The 27,247-nt window shown below is 39.9% G+C and overlaps 1 protein-coding gene across 1 annotated transcript in view; it reads right to left on the bottom strand.

Annotated features, from left to right (window-relative positions):
* Positions 1–3,148: 3,148 nt before the first annotated feature.
* Positions 3,149–27,247, bottom strand: part of kcnq1.2 (potassium voltage-gated channel, KQT-like subfamily, member 1.2) — a 164,149-nt gene continuing 140,050 nt past the window's right edge. Inside the window, exon 19 of the mRNA XM_006782491.3 lies at positions 3,149–5,144. Within this exon, the coding sequence (XP_006782554.2) occupies positions 4,998–5,144 (147 nt within the window). The 3' untranslated portion in view covers positions 3,149–4,997. The remainder of the gene's footprint in view (positions 5,145–27,247) is intronic.

Raw genomic sequence — 27,247 nt, 5'->3', positions numbered from 1 at the left:
CCAGAGCCAGCCCTGGGTGGAGTTTCTGCGACTGGCTGGACCCAGGACGTGAAATTGAGCAGCTCAGACACATCTTTGGATCTGAACAGGGCTGATCCGAGCTTTTGTTGTTGTTGGCTGCTCGGCCTTCCTCTGGTCACAGCAAGGGGCGGGCCGCTGCTGAGCCACAGACATATGGCTGAGGCAAATCTCATAAGACCAAAGGTCAGAGTGGGTCGAGCTAACCTCTTAGCCTCTGGTTGATTTATTATCCCATGGGGCAATGTTGCCCTGCTTGGACCAAACAGAACAGGGGTCAAAGGGCATACTGTATCTGTTCCTTTTCCGAAAGCCGGCTTAGCAACACGGTTTTGTCAGTTAGGAATAAAAGGATGCAGAAAAGCCTACAGACCAACTGAATAATTATGGGATCACTTATGTAAACGCACAGCTGCAACGCAAAGATAGAAACAAGTAAGTACTTAAAGGGTCAGTATGTAAGAGCTATCCATTTTGCTATCCATCTTGCGTGTGAGGGTACAGCCTTGCACTTCCACCTTTGGCCAATTTAGAATCACCAGTTAACATAATATGCATGTATTTGCAGTAAGTGAGCTATATATAGCAATGAAAGTATCTCATTTAGTGTTACTGGCAGTCTTAATATCTTTGCTAAGTGAGATGTTTGCACTGCAGAATCTGCCTAAGGAACATTTTAGAACATTTACCATTTAAAACATTTAAAGAATGAAGTCAAGCACGTGAAGCAAGTGTAGCTGTTGAAGAATACAGTGTGGAACATAGCTTTTATAGCACATAAACCGGGCATTGAGCTTGTTTGGGCGATACAAGAGTGATCTTTAGTGTAAAAACTGACACATCAACCCATACCAAAAAAACCTTCCAAATGGCATTAATATATTTTTTGCGGTAGTTGTTTTCTTGCTAAACTGCTAAGCTAAGCTAGCCTAAGCTAGCTAGATATTTGGGAAACTGCGTAAGTCCCCAGCACCAAGTTATCTAGTAATGTGCTTAAACCTCTGTTGATAGATTTATTTATTCATTTATTTACGCATGCTTCATCATACTTATAACATTTTTAAGTAATAAGAGAGGTGCTATCTGCTATGTGCTATGCTACGTGCATTGTTTTTATTTACTTTTTTGGCAAGTAATCATTCTACAACACAATATGAATGTGAATATGAAAATTATTCTTCTAAGCAACCCCTTTCATTTCCTAAAAAGGCTGTACTCTAATGGGATCACAGAGGTGCGTACATCAGGCGTTTCATGACAGCTTGACTAGGTCACCAAGAAAATTTTATGCTAAAGGTCAAAATATATTCTCTGGTGACTGAGAGGTGGGGGAGGGCAAGGAACTACAGCAACTGCCCTCTAGGCAACTGTTGGCCTCATTTATTTAGCGACAACTCCTGACAGAGTGGCTGGCATCAGCTGCTGCGGACATTGTTTGTCACAATCCTGAAAGATACACTACAAACACACATGCACGCACACCTGTTGAAACATATCTGCTTTCATATAGCGCTGCTGGGCCTCTACAGACAGGTGGCCTACATGCACCACCAGCCGCCCCAGCATGAAAACCACCACCCAGTCACCGGCCACCACCACCGCGCTGGAAGTGCCCCTCGTGGTCAAGTATATGAGGGAGTAATGAATCTAACCTCGGGTTTCAGTGTGCTTGTTTTCCCCCTCTTAAAAGTTTTCAGTTGCTTGAACAGATAGAATTTTTTTAATTTCTGACACCTCCCACAGTCCAAAGACGTATGAGGTTAGGATGATTCTGGTGATTCTAAATTGCCTGTGAGTGGGAATGCTTGTCCGTCTCTGTGTGTTAGACCAGTGACAAACTGGCAACCTGTCCAGGGTGACAGCTGGGATAGGCTACCCCTTGCCCTGGTGACCCTGATTTGGGTAAGCAGGAATTTTATTTTAATTCCATTAGATCGTATTACTTTAAATGAACACTATTCTAGAAGATCATGCTCATCCTCAGATATTTGTATATGTCTGAGACACAAAGCACATAATATACTGCAAGTCTTTTGTATGATTTGAGATACTGTGTTGTACGGGGCCATATTCAGCTGCATGATGAGGTTCTGTCAGGAGGCGGGATCAAAGTCGACACGGATCATCGATTCAGCTCAGAGTCTGGTCATGATCTTCCTTGAATTCCTCCTCTGCACAGAGTTTTTTTTTCCAGGACTGCCAGATTTCACTGTCCAGCGTCTATGACAGTGTGCCCCTTATATTCTCCTTTTAAACTGCTTCCTCAGATCCTCTTTTAGTTGCGTTCCTGTGTACTTCTGAGATCAAACTGCCTTTTGAAGTGGGAGTCTCTCTCTCTCTTCTCTCTGTCTAGTCTCGAGATGAAAGAGCAGCACGGGGAGGCACAGAGCAGCCTCTGCAGACGGAGCTAGCCATGGGGTCTCGCTTTCTTTCCTTTTTTTACCTCCCCCCCCCAGCACTCTCTCTGCCAAAATCCCCTAGCAGTGATAGAAACTAAAGGAGCACAAAAAGCAGCGGAGCACTACGCCCCGTAGTCCCTCTGGTAAATTGAAAATGCCCCTGCTCTCCGCCTCACATAAGGTCACTTATGCCCCCGCTGTTCTCCTGAATCTCCTCCTTCTTCCACTTTACTCTGCCCATTCCCCACCCTTCCCCCAGGATGACCCTGCCTCCTTCTTCTAGCCTCTCTCTCGCTCTCTAAATGCACAAGTGTGCTGATCTTGGGACATCCCCAGTATTTTTTGGCCTTTGAAGGAAAATATAATTGAGTGGTAATACGAGATGCATTCCCTCTTCCTCTGCATGCCTGGCTCAATGGGTTATGGAATATTGAAGTTCAAAGTAGGTACAGTGAAAGTGTCGTGTTTTTTTTCTCCCCCTTCTCTTCCTCCTTAGTGGTGATTGGAGCTTAAAAAGGAATTTAGTGAAATGAGGCTTTGGAGACATTTTATTTGGATGGAAACGTCAGCTCGTGACTTACCTCGACCCATTCTTGGCTTGATGTTTAAAGAACTAGCTTAAAACAACAACAACAACAAAAACTATAAGCTTATATAACTATAAACTATATTATGGCATAGATGAGATTATCAAATTCTCCCAAACTAAGACAGGAGGGCAGAGCTTTAATGAAATGGAGTTTTATTATTTACAGCAGAGCTACAGTGCACAGGGTGTGTGAGAGTATCATTTACAATCATTTCCATCCATCTGGACAACAGGAACCTCACCATGTGTTAAACCAATCAGACAAGCAGACATATTCCAGGCTGATCTTTTTTCTTTTTACACATTATAATAAATACAGAACAATAAGGCAATGTTTCTATTTACAACTTCTATAAAACTGTACAGGAGAAGAATTACACCCACTTTAGGTAATAGATAATAAATAATAGTACATTTTTAACCACTCTAAAAGAAGAAGAAGAAGAAAACACACATTTGTGCAGAGAAAGAGCTTTCTGCTTCCCTTGTTCGCCCTTCTTTTTGTGTGTGCATTCGTCTTTTTAGGAATGTGCATGCTATAATTATGGGAGGCCTTTCATACTACAGCTCCATAGTTGAGTTATTTTCTATTTTCTACTTCTTCCATGCCTCAGTGGCCTCTGTCAGATAGATAATGTGAGTGTAGAAACAAAATGAGAGCATTGTCTTTATCTTTCAGACGATCGCCCTCGGTGGTAGCCGACTTTTCCCAAAAACCTTTCACACAGAATTAGCATTCCAGCTCCTCAAAGCGTTCTGTTTAAATTCTGCACTGTGTTTTTTTTACTATCTGGTTATGGACAGAAATCTCTCTTTACCACGAATTCGACACTTAATTAGCTCAGGAGAGAAAAAATAATCAGAGCAAATTTATCTCAAATTCAATATAGCAGTGGGAACGCCGTGACGAGGGTAACAGAAGCTGTCCTGCAGAATCCTAGCAGTGGTGTAAGGTTAAAACGCGTGAGCTTGATACCTACAGGAAAACCCCGAGCAAGCACACAGATCATGCCTCAACTCCTGACTGTACAGTGTCCGATCTTGTCTCAGAGGTTTGACTGTTTTATTATCACTAACACAGCTGCAAATCAGCACCGTGTTAGCCACCCAGCCTGGACCATACACATTTGGTTAGCTTCATTTCTTCCACTCCAGCCCTCCGGTCTCAACGTAGGAAAAAGTCAACAGATAAACCATCTACCCTCCTCGTGTTATTCGATCACTACCAACAAACACCTGCCACAGTTTGAGTACAGCTAGGCGAGATGGATATGTATCTATGGATATAACTCCACTGTGTGCTCAGCATTGGTGGTGCCAAGATAATCAGAAGGATTTGTGGAATTCCTCTACCATGGCTGGACTTTGAGTTGGGTTTCTTTTTCCTATGTCTTTGGGAACTTCAGGGCTTTGATTGCATTACGACTTCATTACGGGGTTAGTTAGCTTTGGAATAATATTTGCAGTAGAGGAATGCAGCTCACTGACAGGCCACACATAAATTAACATCACAGAGTAGTGCGATTATGAGGGCTAATGTAGTGAAATAAATTCATGCAGCATGTCGCTGCTTGAATGACTGTGCTGCAGGGGTAGACTGACTAGTATAGAAGACAAAGCTACATTGAGAAAACTTAAAAAACAAAACAAAACACTCATACACAGCCAGCAAACACCCTAAGGAAGAAGTCAGCTAGTCAGTCAGCTTTCCACACATCAATCCCACTCGAGTGGTTGTTTTGCCCTTGTGTCCAAAATCACAGTTAAGCGGACAATTAGAAGTTGTTCTCTTCTCAAGGGTCAAAAGTTAATTTGAAAATTTGGAACTGAGAAAGGAATAGAGGTAGGGTGGGCGGACGGGTGATTTCGGAAGACTGAACCCCCTTATTAAGTCCCCACATAAGGGGTTAGGCTGTTTATGTGAACTCCTGCTCCTTTAATTGTCCTTTGGTGATGACATCATCGTAGCCAACGTGAGCCGCTCTGCAACATCAGGGGCCCTCGTCGGTGCTGCCACCCATCCGTTTCTGGATGGTCACCCTGCGGATAGAGGGCTTGGATGTCAGCTCTACTTTGGGTGGGAACTGCTCCAACAGGATCCGTAGAACCGAGTCCATTTTCTCGTCCATCTGATGGATCTGACAGCAGCAAAAAAACCAAACAGGTTATGTTAGCTGAATACCTCTGAGATCAACACTCACAAAATAAGTATAGTGTAGACCTGCACTGTGTAACAATTCTAGCTTTGGTTTGCTCTTTTGTTTCAAATCCATCTGCCTCTTTAATATAGTCGTCATCCCAATGACAGACTGCATAATGACACGTTAGTCTGCCAGTCGCCATCTACCTGCTAAAGGCACTCATTACAAAAGCTGTTGAGCTATATGATCCTTAAGTGGGCAGACACACACACACACACACATTAAGGCCACTGTTATTTACATGCTTTCCCAACTGTAAACACAGGTGTGTCACCCAACAGATGCTAAGATACTACCAGACCTAACAGGGCGTAGCCAGTCTAGCCATGGTGTGAATACATAAATGTCTCCACCTGAGTTGCACAAGTAAACAGACCGCAGACTGCCTGGTGACATGCAAATGCAGTGAGCACTGCACATCCAGACGTATGTATGTATAGCACCTACTTACAAGACTTCGTAAACATACCTTCATATACACAAAAAGAACATGAATGAATCTGAGAGGCTGTGAATTACTGGGTATTAAGAATGAAAAATAGGCTTGTCTGGCTTACATCTAGTTTTAAATTAATAAGCATTTTTTTCAAAATGTGAAACATTTTGAATTTTCTTTCTGTAACAAATGGTAAATGGCCTGTATTTGTATAGCGCTTTTACTAGTCCCTAAGGACCCCAAAGCGCTTTACACAACCAGTCATCCACCCATTCAACAATATGTATTTAAACCCATCCATGGACATACAAAAAACAAAAGACTTCTATTTATACTTTTTAATTATTTGCAGGAGCTGGAGGTCCAAAAATAGTTTCACCACTGTTTTCCACCACTTACTTCTAAAAGTACTACTACTACTAATAGTAATACTAACCTTGGTTTCTGACAGATCATGTTTTTCTGTTCATTCTGCATGTCAAAAATAACACTAAGCAGTGCAGTACCAATGAGCATGAATTAAAATGTAATTTTTGCTTCCAGACTCTCTGTCAGCTTCCCAATGTGTCTAAATACTCTACTAAATATGAGAAACACCCAGTCACTAAGTTAAACTGAAATAATGAGCATATGGACTTGCTAATGACATTAGCATGCCACACTTAGGGGAAAAAAGTACAGAAGTTAAATAAAAGCTAACAGTCTATTAAAAGCTGGGTGTCTGATAATGATGGTTGGAGTGGTTGGCAAGGCCCGCCCCCCAAAGCCTGCAAATGCTGCAATTATAAAAAGCCTTGTTAAGAAATAAAGCCTGAGCTTTGAATTTAAGTCAGTTGCATAAAGTGTAAAGCCTAACATGCTCTACTTCAGTTCCTCACATTGTGTTTTATTTAACTTTGTGTTAGACTAGGCCAACTGTGACACTATGAGTGCAGCGGGCTTCTGTGTTGATGGCAGTTGTGTTGGCACATGTAACAGCATTCTGTCCCAATCTGCTTGTTGCTAAAATAACACCTTGTCCAGATTCTTTCTGATAAAGATTCACCGTTCTCCACAGCATCAACAGCACTAAGAAGTAACTTTAACAAGGAGATCATGACTTAAAATGATACGCTTTAACATATCTTATTATTAATCGCCTGAATTAGAAAAAAAAAGGTCAGCCTATAAATATAAGCATGCTGCTTCAAATAAAGGCCTGATATCTTCTGCAGCTAAAAGCATACAAAGGCCCGGGTCACTGTGTGAGTAAACGTGATAGATTATATCTTCACATATTCTTAGCCTTAACCTTGGTTTTACCTTTAAACTTATCTAGCGATCCCTACAAAAGCATTTACAGACATACACACACAAACCAAAATCCTCTGATGGCTCAGATGTCTTCAAGAAACTGTAGAAAATGACTGTGCTTCATAAATCAAAGCCTAAACAGCAACTCACATCAAAGAGCATCTCAAGCATCAGGCAGAGCACACAGATTCAGACTGTGGTCTCTACACAGCGCTGTTGTGTTACTGGCAAGGCACAGTTGTGCAGTTAACATCATAACATCAGTGGCATTTTCTAGGATAAAGGGTATGTGCCTTTCTTTTTTCCCTCCCCATCTTTTACTGTGTGTGTCTGATGGCCGAGACATTTTTATGGTAGAGTAGGACATTTAGCGGCTATTATTGTTGTTGAAATATGAGCCATAATAGGAAGCGTAAATCTCCGATATCAGAGTAGGTCACAGGGAAGAGTGAAATCACATCACAGCACGGCAATGGCCATAATTCACAGATAACTGTACACTGTCAAATCAGAAGAGTCTAGACATCAAGACAGGATGGCTTTACCCTGAAATTTATGATACACATTTCAAGTTAAAGATTACACAGATAGTAGCATCCCAGTTGTGCCTCAATGCGTTACCTTCACTTACTCATAAAGTTTGAATTGCTCTGAATTGTGTTGCCAATATTCTGCAGTATGACTGTGCAACAATAACTTCATTTTGACCTTTTCTGCTAAGGTTTGCTTATATTTCACCACCCACTGGACTTTTCTGAGATTGTCCCATGACCTAAATAGCTTTGCTAAGTAGATGAAGCACGCGCTGGGCCTGGATGAAAATTAGAGAATAATAGGGTATCATAAACATGTTTGCTGGTAATCTACAGACTTATCAACATTCTCGTTGGAGCTTAAAATGGATCAGGAATTCCTCCTGTTGTGAATCTGAAAGGAAATGCCCAGGAGACCCACAGAGAGACAAGAAAAACATAATTAGACAGGCGTGTTCCAAAACACGGCGGGCCTATTTATTGCAACTGACTTTATGTATGTGTGCGCTTTATGGGGTCGAAAGGGGGCCGGTGCCGGTGAGAGGGGGACAAAGCGCATGTGTTTGAATATATCACTAGCGTATGTCAGAGGTGTTTTTTCTTTTGGAATCTATGCTGAGGTGTAATTAAAAAACATAATAGTTAAAACCATTTACGTGACCCCATGAAAGATGATAACAAGCCTTTTTACAAAGTTATTCAATACACAAATTTCCTTTTTACATATGAATCTACATGTTATCATACGGACATTAGCCTTTACAATAATCCATGTGGTTATAAAGTTTGAGAAAGTTTCTTCTGCTTCACTGCTCATTTATGTCACAGTACAGAAGAAATACCAATTAAATGTGGCACACTTTGTAATGTGCCATTATTTATATAGGTGTCCACAGTGATTTGTACTAGGGCTATGATCGAGCCACTGCTGTGTCATAAAAACAAATGCGATCCAGTGACAGGTGATGCTCCAGCTGTCCCTGCCTCGCCCTCTGACCACAGACAACACATGGGATAAGTCACAAACCTGACACTACAGCAGCAGGGCTTTCCCTGAATTCCACTGAGGTCCCTTTGACTGACTGAGCCAGTTCAGAGAGTGAGCGAGAGAGGAAAAAAGTGTAAAGGCTGCAACTGGTAAATGTTGTCGAATATCATCTAACTTACAGAAAATGTCAAAATCCATGACTGTGGGAACACAAAGGGATCTTATATAAAGTTAGCAAACAAAGCAGGTACACTTTGTTCCATCTTTCACCAGTACTTCATGTACTTCCAATCATAAGAACAATCAGTCGAGACATGAACCATAGTGGCGAGGAGAGCATAGAGCTCCCGTTCACACAGGAACACCCTTCCTGAACCACCTTCCTGCCCTCCCCTGGGACTGTCTGTTGTCTTGTACACAATAACAAGTACAGCCGCATACAATGTGCATAAATTCCATTCTTGTCACCTAGTAAACAACAAACAAAAAAAATGGAGCCAACAAGAAGCCACGCCCTTGTTGAGATGCTAACACTGTCGCCAAAGTCGTCATGTTACCAGTCTAACAGACTGTCCAGGAATATGTATGTAGTATGTAGTAATAGAACAAACATAATTTTACATTTATATACTTTTTTAACACTTGGATGAAAATTCTTTGCCGTCACTGACTGCCTGAAGTCTAGAACACATGGACATCACCAAATGCTGCGTTTCCTCATTTGAGATGCTCTGCCATGCCTTTACTGCACTGCGCACTCAACAATTGATCCTGCGACTTCTATTTCGACACTTCGGTCGCATCTTGATCCTTTGAGCTAAATCCACTGTAGAAGTGTAGAGAGGGCAAAAATATAGAAAAAAAGTGTGTCTTTGTCTAAATACTTATGGACTTAACTGCAGCTGGAGTAGAAAAATTCTGCCGCTCAGGATAGAAGATGATTCGCTCCCTGTGGCCATATTCAAAGTCTGGACCCAAATCAAGTTCATGATCAGATAAAATAACACACAAGACAATTAACTTTGTAAAGTGGAGCCACAGCACAAAGAGCAGAATAGAGAACAGATAGCATCACATGTTGGTTTACCATGTGTCAGCTTCATAAAGCCTTCTCACCACAAATAGTATGTGGCCTAACGCTGATTGAATGTTCATTATTTTTTTACATTTTCATTTATTTCTGGAGATGCAGCTTGTCTCAAGCAGAATTTTGTAACCTTGTTTAAAAATGCTACAAGGTACAATTAATAATTTCACAAGATTTGTGCCTGCTTTACAATTTAATAGGAAGAAGTCTAGTAATACATGATTCACTCATCACAAGCTGGTCTTTGCAGATAGGATGATTCACACTGCCATCTGTTGGGGACTTTATAAAGCCTGGAGAAAAGCTCAGGCTTGCTATTGCTGCATTCTTTGAGTCTTGCCAACTTCTACCATCGCAGGATTACTGACAAATGGAGGTAGGAAATGTAAGAAGGACATGAGATACGTACGAACGAGGGAGTGTATGCTAACCTTGACATGTAATGAATGGTAATTAGGTGTATTGTGAAGTGGCGTGGCTTATTCAGCAGGGGAAAACAACACTGGGATATACATTGTATTGCACAATCCTGACTGGACTGCCGAGTACACAGCTTTTCTTTGAGCATTCAACACCCGAACACACAAGCAAGAAAGAAAGAAAGAAGGGAACAAAACTTTAATATAAACCTGTCCATTCCACTTGCGTTCTCTTCTTCTGTTTCTCTCACGTTGACAGTCACCTTGAGGAGGACTAGGGAAAGATGAGGAGGGAATAGGAGTGAAAATAGAGAAAACAGAAGGAGAGTAAAGTAGAGTAGCCAAGAAGGAAAGACTACCAGCTCCAGGAATGTCTTGGCATCTGTGTCAGTCCAGGCAGCGCTATTCAACAAAACAAGATTCCTGTCATTGAAACGCTGTTGGTTGCATGAGACAATAGCACCAGAGCCGAGACAGAAAAACAGATATGACAAGAGGGAAACAATTGTGCTGGTCACCATCCTCGCATGCTGTAATTAATATGTAGTGTTTTCCCACCACACTGACCTCAAAAAGCCCCTTGACTTAACCTGCACAGCACCAGTTTTACAGTCTCACTTTTTCTCACTTTTGTTATGACAGTGCCTACTTATACAGCAAGACAATGACTCATATGATGTTCATTTCAATTCATTTCTAATTCCCATTAAATCCGTGTGAATTACAAAGCTAGATTTTAAGTAGCTGTTTAATTTTTTTCTAAGATTGCACTGTGAGGGGTCATTACAGAAAGGTATTATATTACAAATCACTTGTTACTTTCTCAAAAAGTTATACATTATGTCACTTATTTACTCCCTGAATAAATTAAGTCTTTACACTGCTCTCTACACTATTTTTGCTTTGCTCTCACAGCCTGAGATTCATTGTCACATTATTAGTTTACAATATAAACCTCAGGCTACATGAAGCGCTGAAAATCAGGCTTTGGCTGCTTCGTTGGGGGTTGGCATACAGCAGTAGTAGATAGTCTTTTCTAGACTGGATGCAGTTTGAGCCTGACTAAAAATAAAAGTGTTGCTCATAACTCCATTTCTCAAAAACTTGATGACTGATTATTTCCTCTTCCCACTACAGAAGCTGAAGTCAGCTGATGATAGCTCAAGGAGGCAGGAAAAGGGGATATGTTTGATTTTTTCCTAATTAAAAGGTATCCTCTTGTATAATAACAATATTGTGAAGACTACTGTTACGACAAAAACACTTTCATATTGCAAGAGATTGTATTGACAGTCTTGCGGAACAAAGAGCGTTAACACCCAATTCAACTGTATTTATATTGCACCAATTCATTACAAAAGGCACCTCATGGTGCTTTATAATATACGTTAAAGAGTCTACAAAATTGGAAAGAAACCCCAATAATCAGATGATCTCCTATAAGGAAGCACTTGGGAACACTGGGAAGGAAAAACTCCCTTTTAACATGAAGAAACCTCCAGCAGAACTAGGCTTGTCAGCCACAACTGCATGGGGTAAGGGGAAACAAGGTAACAAGAGACAATTATAAATAATTAAATACAGCAATGACGTATAAACACACAGAATGGAAACAGGTGGGTGAAGAAGAAACGCTCAGGGCACCATTGGAAGTCCCCCAGGAGCCTAGGCCTATTGAAGCATAAAAAATAGATGGTTTATGGTCACCTGATCCAGCCCTAACTATATGATTGACAAATCATATGACAAAAAGCAAAGTTTTGAGCCTAATCTTAGAACCTAAGCCTAACATAAACACTTTATATGGGCAAGTACTGGACCACACCTCTTAAATTTTTAATTCAAGTGTTTCAAGACCATTGCCATAGGTGTAAAAAAAAAAAAATAATGGATTGCATTTATATAGCGCTTTTCGAGACCCTCAAAGCACTTTACAATTCCACTATTCATTCACACACTGGTGGAGGCAAGCTACAGTTGTAGCCACAGCTGCCCTGGGGCAGAGTGACAGAAGCGAGGCTGCCATATTGCGCCATCGGCCCCTCTGGCCAACACCAGTAGGTGAAGTGTCTTGCCGAAGGACACAACGACCGAGACTGTCGAACCGGCAACCTTCAGACGATCTGCCAACTCTTGAGCCACGATCGCCCTAAAGCGCCTAACCATGCAGCCTGCCTTCACAATTTTTTGTGAAAAAATGATTTTTTTCAAAAGTGCTCACAGAATTAAAGTGTTGTATTGTAATAGGATTTCACAGCTGAAACATCAGTTCATGAAATGTTCTATATATTCCACACTCAACTGAAAGTGGCATTATTGCAAAGTGGAACTTATCAGGAGCCACAGCTACTCAGACTGCATAAAGTTTCAAAGTGGGGCGGTGGAGTTCTGAGGTGCACGGTGTGTAAAACTCACCAATGGTCCGGCATTGACATCAGCCCAATAACTGCACTGGGAGCCAGTACCTTTCTTAATGTGTAACACCAATGCATCCTCAGTTAAATACATTCCAAAATGACTTTTATACAGTCTATCCCTGTAATAAACACTTACCATATTTTTGATTAAAGATATTATTTAAAACTAACTGTATCAATCAAAGTTGTTCTAGTCCATATACATTGTAGGAAATGTGGAAGATGTTTTGTATAAACACACATCAGCAGAGACAAAACTAAGAGAGACTCTACTATCTCTCTTAGTTTCACATTTATCACATTTCAGCTAATTGTTTTTGTTTACTGCAATCACTACCAGCTTCCAGCCACAGTGAACCTTGTCTTCAGCAAAAAAAACCATGCCGTTATAACTGTACACTACCAAACAAGTCACAGCTAAAGCAAAGCAAAGCAAAAAGGAGAATGACATTGATCACTCTGTTGTCCAGTTTCCAACCATGGCTTGAAATCAATCCAAAAGCACACGAGTTACAAATGTAAATGTTTTAAAGATAATATGTCAGGATTACACTTGTGGCATATTTTGCTATAGAAGAAAAATGACATTAAAAAAGTGCAAGGGACAACCCCTGAAGCTGAAAAAGTGTCATAAACTACAGTTCCTCTAGCTGCCTGTTGAGAATGCCTCCAGAACAGTGTTCTATCATAAAGCTCCTTGCCTGTTTTATTTGTATCTATTCTTTAAAATACTGCTGTCTTGTGGTCATGATTAAGTACAGGAAGTACGCTTGTCTTGGATCCCATTAGAAACTGTAGTGTGTCTCTATTTTATGGACTTATCTCCTATTAACAATGGTTGCAACTGGCTCTGAGATCAGTCCCACTTGGTGTAGAAACAGAGCTAGCATCAGCAAACAGAAACACCTGTCTGATTTTTCGTCGTAACAGATACTTTGTTCTTGTACTGACTACCTTGGGCAACGTGTGATTTAGAGTAGATCGTGCATTGTGAAAATTTGAACCATCAAATCCAGTTTAACAAAACAGGTGAGTTGAAAAGAAGCAATAATTAGCTGATATGTTTGTCTGCACAATAACAGTTTCTATGTAGCTTGCTAAAGTTAGCTAGACTGTTTAATCCATATAAGTTAATTTCAGTCTCCCCCCCAAAAAACAACAACAGGGCAGAAGCCAAAATACTAGCATTTGAGCTTAAAAATACAGAGAGCAAAACCCCCATGTGACATACTACAGTGGTTATATCCATCTTTTACACTGCCTATGAGTTAAAGTTAACCTTTACTGTTTGCTGTTGTCACTTAGTTTTGTTAATCATAAAAAAATGCCACATAAACCATATTAAAATGTCAACTTTGGAATATTTTTCATACAAGTTTAACACTGAGGACAGCATTTGGCAATGTTTTTATAACCTTGTTTTCATAAAACTTAATGTATACTGTAGTGTACTGTAATGTGTACTGTATATTTGCAAACATTAACAATGGGTCAGTTTAGGTGAATTTCTCAGAGTCTCTATTGATACCCTGAGCAGCTCACCCAGACTGCGTGTGCATTGTCTTTCACCTACACCACAAACACACACATATGAACACACACAGGCTCCAGCATTTCTGTCTTTACACAAAGGACAATGCAGAAAAGCAGCAGAGGGGGCATACACTGGCTTTTCTGTTGGGCCAATAATAAGCTAGCATTACACATAGGTCATCTTTATCATCAATGTGACAGGGCATGAATGAATGGAGAATAAAAATCAGAGGTGAGAAAGAGAAACTGAAAAGGCCAGGAAAAAATGAGATTATAAACTCATATAGAATGAAAAAAGGACATAAGCTGCTTTTTGTCTCCAGGAAAGAACACACACAAACATGTCATGTACGAGACACAAGACATTAAATCTTATCAGGATACTAACTATAACATTATTGAAAGCACCTTGAAAAAAATGCTGATCTAAAAAAAAGCCACATTTCCCCTAAATCGACAGAAGCTACCTTAAAAAACTAAGCAACAGAATTAGCAATGCATCTACATAATTATCATCACATTCTACCCTCAACAATACACAGACACATGCAGTAAAAGAGAACTACTGACAGAAAAAGACAAGTATTAGCCAGCTATTAAAGGAAGGGGAATCAAATTCAGTGATTAAAGAAAAGAGAGACAGTCAGAAAAACTTCTTCAAATATTCACCAGTTTGTTTTTGCTATTGTATGAGTGTGTTGACTCATCTTCTGGGCTCTGTCTTGTCTGACTAGAGGGTAGTTCTGGGCCTGAACTATGATTACGAAATATGATAGCGTCTCATTATTGGCATGTTTGTGTCTGTGCGTGTTTATATGGACTTTTGTGCAAAACTGTGCAGCTTTGGCAATGTTTTTGGGATTATGTGGCGTGTTAAGAGGAGTGGCAATAGTAAGTATATTTCAGTAATTACAAGCTCTATTTAGTACATTCAAAAGCGTGTGTTTCTGGGTTTTGCATTTTGCTGATGTGGCCCTGATGTAAAATTCAATAACCTTCTCCAAGACTTTCCACAACTAAATCTGAATAGTACCATGACCTTAAAATGTTCTTCCTCTGTGTTTTTTTGAAGGCTCAACAGGCTGGTTTCCAATCAGATGGAAAAAGGCAACAGAAAACCACCAACTAATGCAATGAATCTGTGAAAGTGTTGGGTTTAAATTCATGTGACCCATTTATAGACGTTCCCTGGAGAACTGAATAATATTGTAAATAACTGCATACAACCCCGAGGAGCTCGTGATCCTCCAGAAGTCCCTATATGTTGTCCAAGAAAGCGTACATTTCAAAATCCTTATAAGAGGTGAACTGAGGTCACGATTTGCAAGAAGAATGAAAAAAAGAGAGAGACAGAGAGAGAGAGAGAGAGAGAGAGAGAGAGAGAGCAAAAATGACAGACTGCATGAATGAATCCCAAACCAATGTGTCAGCTAGATTCAAATTCACCAACCCAATGAGCGACCAAATTGCTCCACCAGTGGCCTTGGTGCCAACTGGAAAACAGAGCTTGCCCAGCTCAGATTCACCACCGGCTGGGCCACTGCCAAAGAGAATGGATTCACTTTAACGCTGGCAGATACAATATGTTCTTTGTATTTGTAAAAGCAGGAGAAAGGAGATGGACAGAAAAAGAGAAAGAGAAAGAGAGTAAGAAGAATTGACGGGTAAGGCTGGATGGGTGCAGTGTGAATGGACTGCTTTTGGCTGAGGGAAGGAGGGAGCGAAAGAGGGAAATTGTGGGTATGTTTTTAAAGAACAGGAAACCGAGCAAGAGCACCTGACGCACATGGTAAGTATCAAGGGTTGCGCCACGTGCCGCTAAACTGCAGCCAAAGCTTTTTTCTTTTTTTTTTTTCAGCAGGGGTGGTGCTGCTGGTGATGGTGGTGGTGTGTTGAGGGGTGTGTGTACTGGCTAATCTCTCTTCTGAGTGGGTGCGCACTCAAAGCTGCTTTTGTTTCTGAGGGCTACTTTCACAAGGACGTACAATCCCCTGCATCCACTCCTCCCCTCCGCTTCTTTTTTTCCCTTTTGATCTCTCTGTTGTTCAGCGCTCACGCTTGTGCGCTGAAACGTAGCGGGTGTTTCACTTGATTTACTGATGATTCTGTTTGGATATGTTTGTAATGCACACATGAGCACATGCACATGTTAGCGTACATCCACCGGTGTGTCCATATAAGCACGTCTGGTGGGGAACACTGACAGGCTTCTCATGCTGTACAAAGGCTAAAAAAAATTCATAAATCAAATTGCTCGCTCTAGTGTGGGAGAGGCTTTGATATCACGTTTGAGGCACGTTAGAGTTTTTGCCATTGAGAGTTGTGTGGGTCAGGGGAATGTTACGCGCAGAAAAAAATATATGCGAAGCATAAACAAACTCATTGAGATGAATTATGAGTTGTGAAGAGATTAAACTGCTCCTGGAAGCTCAAAGGAGTACAGGTCTGGGTTTTGCTCCACTGGCTAAAAAAAAATGTGATTCATAGGTCACATAATGTGTGACTGAGAATATGTTGATATTTGAAACACTGAAAAAATGGTACTAATGAGTAATGAGCGCTTAAATAGAGTAGAACGGGCCAGAAGAAAAAAAAAAAAGCACTTATGTTCTTTGAAATATTTTGCTTTAAACATGGAAAGAAAACAAAGTAATGGTTTTACTTTGACTAATGTTTGTGTCTCATTTTTATGAAAGTTCAATCTTCTATGAAAATCTGTGGAATGTTAAATGATACCTATCAAAGACTGGAGTTGGGACAAATGTTAAACAAACAAACAAAAACAACCCCCTCAAATGTTCATTACATGTGAAACCCATAAAGCAAAATGTTGTCCATCTAGAAACACTTAAAGCTGCTCCAATCTGCTTGCGGGAGCCATCACCACGCACACTTATGCTAATCCTGTGACTAAACTGATAAAGGCGCTCACAGTGATTTTTATTACATAAAGTCAAGTAAATACCCTTGAAGAAGGGGAGGGGGGAAGGCTAGGGGGAGTTTAGAGGACAGATTTGGGGAATGAGCAGTTGCCTGATGGACCATTTGTCTTCAGAGACAGCTGGACATGATCTGCTCCTAACCGGTCCCCAGTGTGGTGACCCCCACAAAGACAGAATACGGCTGCAGGCATGTTTGAATACGTTTTGTTTACATTAAGCAAACAAAAAAAATCACATATACGTATAATTTTTTTCATGTTTGATCATAACACAAATAACTCCGTGCTTGTCTGCCTGAACAAAATTTCCAGTTTTCTGAGGCCTCTTCCTTTTGAGGAATTATTTCGCCACATACCGTGACGCAAACACTAAGATTTCTTCATCTTACTGTTCTCTAATGTGGGATGATGAATAGCCATCACATGATTGAATCAGGAAAGTTTGATGGCATTTCATAGTGTCCTTGGAGCCAAAAAAAAAAAAAAAAAAAAATCTGCTCAATAACACGACACTGCTCTAAATTTCACCAGCAGTCAGGCAATGACTCAAGGTGACAAATCTTTGAATCACCCACACTGATCTACTGAAGAGGAGGAACACACATGCACACACACGGATATAAACCTCAGAGAGTTCTAGCAAGGATTTTTCGTTTGCGTGTTTAAAGGTAATCTGCCGGTCGGCTTTGGGATGCGACTGCATACATCCAGGGTGTGGACTCACACAGTGTTCACACAGGAGTGTCTTTATAAATGAGGGAAACCCACCCACCCCACCCCCTGCGCCTTTCTCACTACCAGCTGCCACAACCACCAAAAGACCCTCAAGCCCCTCAAACAGACACACACACACACACATACATGCTCCCCCTCCTGTGCCAGGCTGTGGTGGTAGCCAGCGTGGCATCGTCAGTCACCAGGGAGGTGCCATGTTACTACAGCCACTGCTGTAGGTCAGTCACACTGTGGCTTTGTTTTCATCATCAATAGGCCAGTCAGCCTGATATTATAAATGGCAGGGGGCGTGCCAGCACTTTGGTCTAGGTTGAGGGCAACTATTGAAATAGATGGCATTTTGTCTTGTGCACAGAAAATAATTTTCCTCAACAAAACACACACTGCAGGTTTGTTGAGGAGCTAAAATACTAACATAGAGCATCTGTAAATACTGTAGCACTGAAACCTCAGATAACCAGCATTAACTTAATGATTTTTTTACTCTTTACTATTATAGTGCTAGTGGAGGCACTCAATTTTATTTATTTATTTCAATTTTATTCTAAATAAATACCTGAAAACTAAAATTCCTAGTAATAGTAGTGATGTTAAGGAGATTCGCCCTATAGTTGGGATTGACAGATGGCGGACAGGTCGAGGCTCTCAAGTCTGCACCCTCCATCTCCAGCTTTCTTCATTGTCCCACTATAAAGGAATCAAAGGTGGATCTCTATGCGCTCGAATCTCCCCGTCTTGTCGTTCTGTCGATAATTTTTAAAGAATGTTTAAACTTTCTATAGCAACAAATAAAGATATGTTTGAGATCATGGTTGAGAAGCAGTGCTCGTAGACAAACCTATGTGTATGGTGCTCAGCAAGCAATACAGAAGTCCAAAAGTCGACTCCTACACAGCTACTTATATATGAAAGTAAAACATATCCACTTTAGTAGCTGTACCATTCTGAGCCATATCCACTTGATCAAAACATTTGGGGACAATCTTCTTTCTTCCCTCTCCTTACATTTCAACACCCTTGATTGGCTCTTTTAGGGGGTTGTTAATCACAGGGTATCTAGCTCAATGTAAAAAAATGGAGTTTGTTATCCTGGTTGATGAGGTATATATTGTTTTATGTGTGTATTGTGTGTGTAGATTATATACTATATGGAGTAACACTGATTTGTAAATTTCAAAATAGTATTAAGGGGAGTAGGACTAAATAAGTGCAAAACTTGTCTCCTAATATACGTATATTAATTTATTCATGGCAACTTATTTTCAGATTTAAATGTATTCTGTTGTAAATATATTATTTATATTTCAATGTTTGAAATTAAACCAATATATAACCAATCAATAATAATCAATTTGTTGTAAATTGTATGACAATGTTCATTTTTATTTATACAACACATTTCACTACATCTAAACTCAATGTGCTTAAATACCTCCTTGCTTGTGTAGCAACAATCAAATAAGGGTTACCATGTAGGGAATGTAAAAGATGATAACAAGGTAAATCCACCATCTAGCAAGTGTCCCTGGATTATTGTGGGCATACCTGATGGTTACAATAAAGCAGGCAACTACATGCATATGGCAACAACCGACAGATAATTCATGTCTTAAAAATTTCCTTTAAAAATAAAACCCAACATCTTAATCTTAAGTAAGTAGTTATTATTTAAGCTCGCATTGCTCACCCTCTTCATAATCCAATTTATTTTACTGTACATCAAATACAGTAACATCATTAAGGCAGAGCTAGGAAGCAGGGGATCTTTGGCAAGCCGCGATGACCAGGCCGAATGTGTGGAATAGTTTCATCTGGTCTTATCAGTTTCATGTTTTGTTTTGTCTGCTGAGCCTGGCAGAGCCAGTGTTGGTCCTCAGTAAAGAATGTATGGGTTGTGAAGCAGAGCCGATGGAGTTATTATGAAATCTGGCTCTGAAATAACATCAACTATCCCTGTTCACTATATCTTGCTGGAAGGGCGTGGTTTCATTCACATTTTCAAATATTTCGCTTTTTGGTTACGTTATTGTTAAATTTGCACAATCCTGAGAACTCTCTGAACCCCGTGACCTCACCGCAGTTTCCCCTCACACCATCGCCGATCACATGTCTCTGAACACAGTCACTGTCTAACCAGGCATCTGTGGTCTGCATACTGATTCTCCTCAGCTTCCCCATGACATTTGCAGACATCATCAAAACATCACTTCCCAAATGCTCAAGCAAAAAAATTAAAAATATATATAAAAAAATTAAAAAATAAACCTCTACAGAGTGAGCCAAACAACGCCACTTGGGCAAAATGCCACTGTAACAAAAACAACAGGCCGAGTGCAATGGAGAAAAAGCTATATTTGGAAACAGATATGCAGGCGGCAAGCCGTCGCTTTTTCTTGTTCTGTCTCTAGCTGACTGTTTCCTTTTGAATTTGTGTGTGTGAGTGTGTGTGAGTGTATGTGTGTGTGTGTGATGGCGACTGTTGTAATATAGTATAAGAGTTTCAATTGCAAGTAATGGATTTAATGCTGGTTAAAAGGGAAGAGGTTTTCCAGGGTCAGCCTGGCTCCAGACCCTGTGGATCAGCTGGCACATTGTTGGGGCTCTGGCTCCAGCCATACGGCCACTGTCTAGGCGGGACAGACAGCTCGTTGAACATCAGGCATGGGGGATTCTCTATTTTAGATACACAAAGCCACTTGTTCTGCACGGTTTTAGTTTTTATTTGTTTTTTGTAGTAGAGTGCAGTTTACTGCTATTAAATGTTAGTTTATATAGGGTCTGGCATACATACTTAAGCAGGATTTTATGTTTTTATCTTCTGTATTAATCAAATGAATCTGTAACCACTTGAATTTTACGGAGGGACAGAGAAGAATAGCTGCCAAGGCACAACAGCCCTGTCCTTTGGGAAGGCCAAATGTCTGGTTTCATCAGGGTGAAAGCAAGAGCTGTAGAAAGGTGCACAGTTTTATACTGGCATTAACAATAAGATCGTTCATTTCAATTCATAGTACTGCCATAGTTTCAATATGTAAGAAAATATGACGATGAATACGACAATTCAAGTCTTCCTATACATCCAGGTTTTGCATGACACACTCCTTAAACATGAATGAATAATTCTGAGAAGAATGCAACTGAAATATATGAAATCACTGATTAATTTATTGACATAATTAATCATTAAGGAAAATGTGCTTGGCCAAAACTGAATTAATCAATTCCATTTGAGCAGATTCCTTTAGATCTTTTACACAGTACACATGTAACAAAATTACATGGACATTTTTATGTGTAATCCAACTAATAGTGTGTTTGTGTGAGTAACACATGTAAGCACATATTTCTGCACACATAATCACATAGTTGCCATAATACACACACACACGCGCAGACCCACCTAAATCATTCCACACATTCAGAAACACAGTATGCACAGTACAACAGACACCCACGCCTACTTTCCCACCTGTTGTCCCCCCTCAGAAATCATGGAGGCTCTCTCAAGTCTCCAGCTGTTGGACTTGGGGCAACAGACACACACATGAACCCCCACCCCCTCAGACAAATGCGGCTGGGTAGTATTTTTAGCTTGTAGTAAACATCAAACACGACTCCTCCTATGCCATCATCAAGCAACGATCCAGCCTCCTAAAAGGAAACAATCAGGACCGGACAGGTCACTGTCCCTATTTAGATGGCCTGTTGATCTAGCAGAGGGTAGGAAATACAGCTCTAGTCAGGAAATGTCTGCAGGTAGCTCAATCTATTCAAATACTCTGCTGAGTAAACTCTATTTTTAACAAACACACAAGCTCGACACAAAGTGTCCACTGTCATAGAGGGTTAGAGAAATATAAGAGAAACATTCATTTCTGACTAAAACAACCCACACTCACACCCCCAAAACTAAATCTATTCTGGGACCATAAATAGAAAAAAAGGGCAGTTTGTGGGAAAAGAGTATGAGGAAAATCAAACTTCCACATGCACGGCTGAGTGTTCATAACTTAGTATGGAAAATATGAAGACTTGGTTAATGTGATGTTGTGTTGAATTTGCTCCTGGGTATGCACATGCAATGAGAAAGAACCACCCAAGCTGTCCCTTTCACAGGGACCTGTACAGGTCACACATCGCACCACATAAGCTGCCCCCAAGTAAGATGACTCACTACTGATGCATCTTTGCTGTCTGGCTCACCATGCAACTGCTTGCTTTTAGACTATAGCTCACCAGCCTTTTCAAAGCCAAGATCAAACATATAAACAATAAAAAATACTAGAAGATGAACATCATAGCAAAAAATAAATAAATCTGACAACTATCCCACAACACACACACATTCAGACCACTCCTTCTTCCTCTGACTATGTTTAATATTTACTAGGAGACCAGTGGATCAAAAGCCACAATAAGAGGAAGCAAGTGCACACAGCCTTATATGGGGGGACAACAGGACTATTAGCCTTTCAGTGTATGTCTGAACAGGACACTTCTGTTTTGTCACTTCCAGCATGAGTAAGCAATGGGGTCCACCAGGCCCGACTTCCTCAAAACACAACCTGAGTCAGGACGTAGTTTATCAGACTGTACGAAAGTGCTGTTTGGGTGAATTCATACGACTGAATACGCACGCGTGTCGGTGTGCGTTCTCTATTCCTGAAAACTGAAACTCTTCTCTCTCTTGCGTACACATATACAAGGCCTTGCCTGCTGACACAGCACTAATGGCAGTGAGGACGTATTGTGAAAACAGAGCGCAGCATGCTTTGCTGGTTCTGAACAAGGCCGGAAGGTCTGAGCTTTGATGCTGATTAACCTTTCTGTTGTCAACCCTTAACATCCGGACTACACATGCAGGAACACTGGTGAACCATCAACTAAATACCTGGGAGGATGCTACAAGATTGGAAGCAGGACGTGGATATGAACTAAGAAGACACTTTGAGACACACTCTGAGTTAATGAAAATACGAATTACAAAATACACTTGCAAGAGATGTACTGTATGAGTCAATCTGATTAGCAGATAGTAATGTACATTTAAGGGAATTAAACTACGAGACCTCTGATCCATGGAAGTCTGCAATGAGGACAGTAACATATCTTAACGCCGTAACACCAAGTGTAACATGTTTAAAACACAACTTTTAGTACATTATTTAGACCTCTACAGAGGTCAGAGTGATTTTTTCCCCCAAAAAATGTAAATAAAGCACACAACACATTTGTTTTAAACAAAAGTTAAAAATTAAACAAATTAAATATATATATGAATTAATTAATTAATTACAAACAAATTTGTCAGAAGGTTCAATAAACGCTCTAGTTTAAAAAAAAATTAGCATTTTTTACAGGGTTAAAGCCTGGATAGCAAAACAGCCAACCGTGTGCAAGCAGTCCTTGCATAGTAGCAAAAATACCACATCTCTGTTTAATACAGTGCAGCACTGAAGGACTAACATGGCCTGAGCCAATTATTAGCTTCATAAATGAGATGATTTGCTTCTTTGGAAGTAGAAGTGGCATTTTGGGACAAGATATCTTAAAATGTATTACTTTTCCTAACATTTAAACTTACTTAAACCACGTTTAACAACTAGTTTACTTTATGCATTCACAACATTGACAGCTTACTGATTTTTTTTTAAATTTCTTTGTACACTTACTACATTTTAAAGGCTTTTATGAAATATTATTTCCTCAGCCTCTTCAGTCACGTTGTAAAATAATATTCATAAACTTTTTATGATTTTCAGTCAGGTTTGCTCAAAGTGGGATGGCATGGAATTTGTTTATATGTGCAAACATTTATTTGATATAACAATTAAAATATTTGAAGAACAGTTAAAACTGAGTATTGATGCAATCCTTTGTATCTTAAACTGTACGTGTGGGAAAAAAAATCAATGGATGTAAAATTATTATCTTCAAATTATCTTAAAATATCTGAATGTGATATTTTCAGAAAAATCCCTGCAATAAAGATAGATAAATAATAACAGAACCAGTTTGTTCCTTTAGCTAACTGGTCAACTTCCAGTGATGGGAAGGATGTCTATCCGGCTGCCAGTGTCGAAATATTTATAGGCTAAGAAACAAACTAGCATTGTCCAAACAAGAGGAAGCTAAAAACAGCTTCTTTTTTTTTCCTTTTGGAAAATAAAATGAAACAATTCAAATAAACACTGTAAACAGTTGATGTGCGATGGGAGTCCTAAGTACAAATAAACACCTCAGGACAGAGACAGATGGAGTGAAGGCTTTTTCCGCAACAAATCCTTGTCCAAACAGATAGACAGACAGGGGTTGTTTGTCTCGCTGGCCTCTTGACCTGCACAAACTCGGAGATTTGTTGTGGAGTTAGCAAGTTTATTCTACATTTAGCAGACAGGATTGATGGAGCGATAGCGAGCCGCACATTTTAAGATGGCCTCTTGTTGTGGTTATGCATCATATTTAATGCATGTTTATTCAGTTAGTCCTTCTTACTTAACACTCTAAAGGAGAGACAGAAAACTTGTGATAAGAACAAAGCTGTTTACTCCACGGTGTGTCACTTATCCAAAGCTTGGAGACAACTCTGAAAGGGCATGTTTCTTTTAGCGCTATCGCTGCTGTTAGTTAGCTTTCAAGGTCAAAGTCATTGTTTTAGAGAAGAACCTAAATCAGGCCGGGAACAAATATTTTAGTGGCTGCACATATGACTGATCTCTGGACACGCTGTCATTGTTCAATCAGCCTAAAGAAAGAAGAGCTGAGTTTCCTTATCAAACGCTTCCGATTTCAGTAATTATTCATAGAACTTTACCAAGTTACGTGACTTGAACAGAGATAAATGTGGTAAATTACCTACAGCGTTCTGTGCCTGCATAAGAGCAATCAGTGAAATCTAAGCAGAGGATGTATATTACACAGTCAGTACTACAACCTGAAAGTTCAATTACAAGACAGATTAGACTCTTACTGAGAAATCTGACCTAGGAATATTAAGCATTAAATTACTCTTTTAAGATAAAATTGAATTTGCTTTTTTTTATACACCTTAAAGTGTTAATACTTGTTTTTCATTGGTCTACTTATCATTTATATTATTTTTCTGATTTATCTCATTTAATCCTTACTTCTTGGATAGTTTTGCTTCATGTCTTACAAGGTTTTTAAATCACAATAATAATAATAATAATAATAATAATAATAATAATAATAATAATAATAATAATAATAATAATAATAATAATTATTATTATTATTATTATTATTATAAAATTTCCTTTATTTGTGTTTTATATAATTATGTAATCCATTTTAAAAAAAAGAAGAAAAAATAAAAACACAAAAGTCACTTTTTCTATTCCAGGGCAGCAACATCCAACAATACATTATATAATCTTATCGCTTGGCTTTACAATTGCCTGAGCACTGCTGGTGTAGCGGTATCGTGAAAATTCCCATTCTTGTCACCTGGGTTTGATTCCTGGCTTTTGCATGTGTTTCCTGTAAACAACTTCTTCCCCTGGGCCATACCTGAGCAACCCCCATCACTCAGGCCAAGTCTTTGGCGCTACTTCCAGGTACTTTGTTCTCCAGTGTGTGCATTATTATTGTTTTCTATGAATTTCTCATGTTGGCTATTTATTGCTGCTGTCTTACCATTTATATTTTATTCCTGCGCGGTTGGTGTGGACCAATAATTTCATTGGACATGTACAATGACAATAATATAAAGCTATTTTATTCTATTCTATTGATTTGCTACACCTGTGTCAATGGGATTGAAAATATCCGAATTCAAAAATGAAGATGTTTAGCTCACTTTTGTCCATATTGTGTATGCTGAGCTCAGGATTCATATAAATGGCACAAAGATGAAATCACCAATGTGTTTACCATTATGGACTGCTTGTCCGGTCCATGATAGCTGATGAATGCACTCACTTTTTGTGCACATGAAGAGGCCTGTTGACAGCTTTACCAAGTTTGTCTCTCTGGGCTATAATACACTGTGTGCATATGCTGGGACTTCTTTTCCTCTGCTTCCTACTTATTTCTGTTCGAATACAACATTTTTCTTTAACATTTGAAATGGCCATGATTTTAAGACCTTTTGTTTTGTTACTATTAGACAATTATATTGTTACAACTAAACTGAGATTCAGTGGGATGTCTTTGATTAAGAACCACATTAAATCCATTTTATTACCATGTCTGGCTACTCCAGATGTGGTTAGATGTAGTATATATTGCAAAAGGAAGGAAGGAAGGAAGGAGGGCGGGCGGGCAGGCGGACAGACAGACAGATAGATAGATAGATAGATGGATAGATATGGGAAATGGCAAAAAATCCAAAACAAAGATGACATCTGATTCTTAAACCAAGTTGATTGGAAAATAAATGATGTTATGTCACTGGCAAAGGTTTTCTAACAGTAAGCAAAAACAATGCTGAGAGGGGGATTTTTGTAGTGTACAGATGTCTCTCTACATCATCTCAGCTCCAGCTTGGGAAACCATCACTGAGACTTTCTGGCTGGCCTGTGGTGAGGCAGAGGGTTATGGTTTTGGCTATTGAAATGCATGCAGACAGACACACAGGTGGTGTTTCACTTTCTCTCTGAGGAGAAAGTGACTGGCTGACTAAATATGACTGGGCTCCCTGTGTCCTCGCACATCTGGAGTTGACTGAATGGAGGGAGGGGAAGGCAGACTTGTGGGGAGTGGCGAAAGGCAAAAATGCAAAGACCCAGTGTGCGTGTCTGTGTGTCATGATATGCGCGTTGTGGTTGTGATCTCTTCGTTTCTGTGGATGTGAGGGCAATTGTGAAGGGGGAAGACAGAGAGGCTTCTGTAGGCGTTCATTCATTTATCATATTGCAATTTATTTTTAAAAAAGTGTGCATGAAGTTATTTAAGGGTTTTATTATTTTATTATTGGGTGTCCCCCAATAATCGGGGACATGTCTCGTCTGAGATTCTTTCACACTGGACGCAATTTAGAGCGATGTGGTGACCACAGAAAGTGAACGATATTCGGAAACTTCAAGGAACTATAGGTGAAAACAATGCAGGTGTGGGAAGGTGGACTACAAATGACTTGGTGCCAAAGATGATAGAGGGTTACCAAGCCAACCAGAGTCTGAAATATCCACAAGCAAGTCACCTTCAAAGTCATGGGTGATGAGCAAATCGCTTCCAGTGTTAACTTAGCTTTTAAGTCAGGCATTCGTTTTTTAATTTTTAATTTTTTGTTTTAATCAATGTCACAAACCTTACACTAGTTTGTGGCCAACTTAGAGGTCATGTAGGTCTTTCTGTTTAAAGTGTGTTCAGCTATTCTTGTTTTATGCTTTAACACAGTTAGCGCAAAGTCAATCAAAGGGCAGCCAGTCTACCTACAGAGAGTGTTTCTTTTATGTCGCTTGTGCTGTTAAAAACAATGAAAAGTGTTCACTGTGACCGCTGTCTGTGTTTTTCCACGCCGTATTTGATCTTTGATGATTTTTCCGTGCTTCTCTCATTTCTGGTAAAACTCTGCTGTCGTGCTCTCCCCCATCCTGGCCTACTTGTTAACCAATAAACATTCAACTGACAGATGGGCCATCCGTGTTCAGCGATGTGCAGGTTGGATTTTGGAGGATTGCACGGGAGCAGTGGG

The sequence above is a fragment of the Neolamprologus brichardi genome, chromosome 7, assembly GCF_056152115.1.
Source record: "Neolamprologus brichardi isolate AB-2024 chromosome 7, ASM5615211v1, whole genome shotgun sequence".
NCBI lineage: Eukaryota > Metazoa > Chordata > Actinopteri > Cichliformes > Cichlidae > Neolamprologus > Neolamprologus brichardi.
Note: the sequence above shows the minus strand (reverse complement) of the source record. Positions and strands in the feature narration are given on the sequence as shown.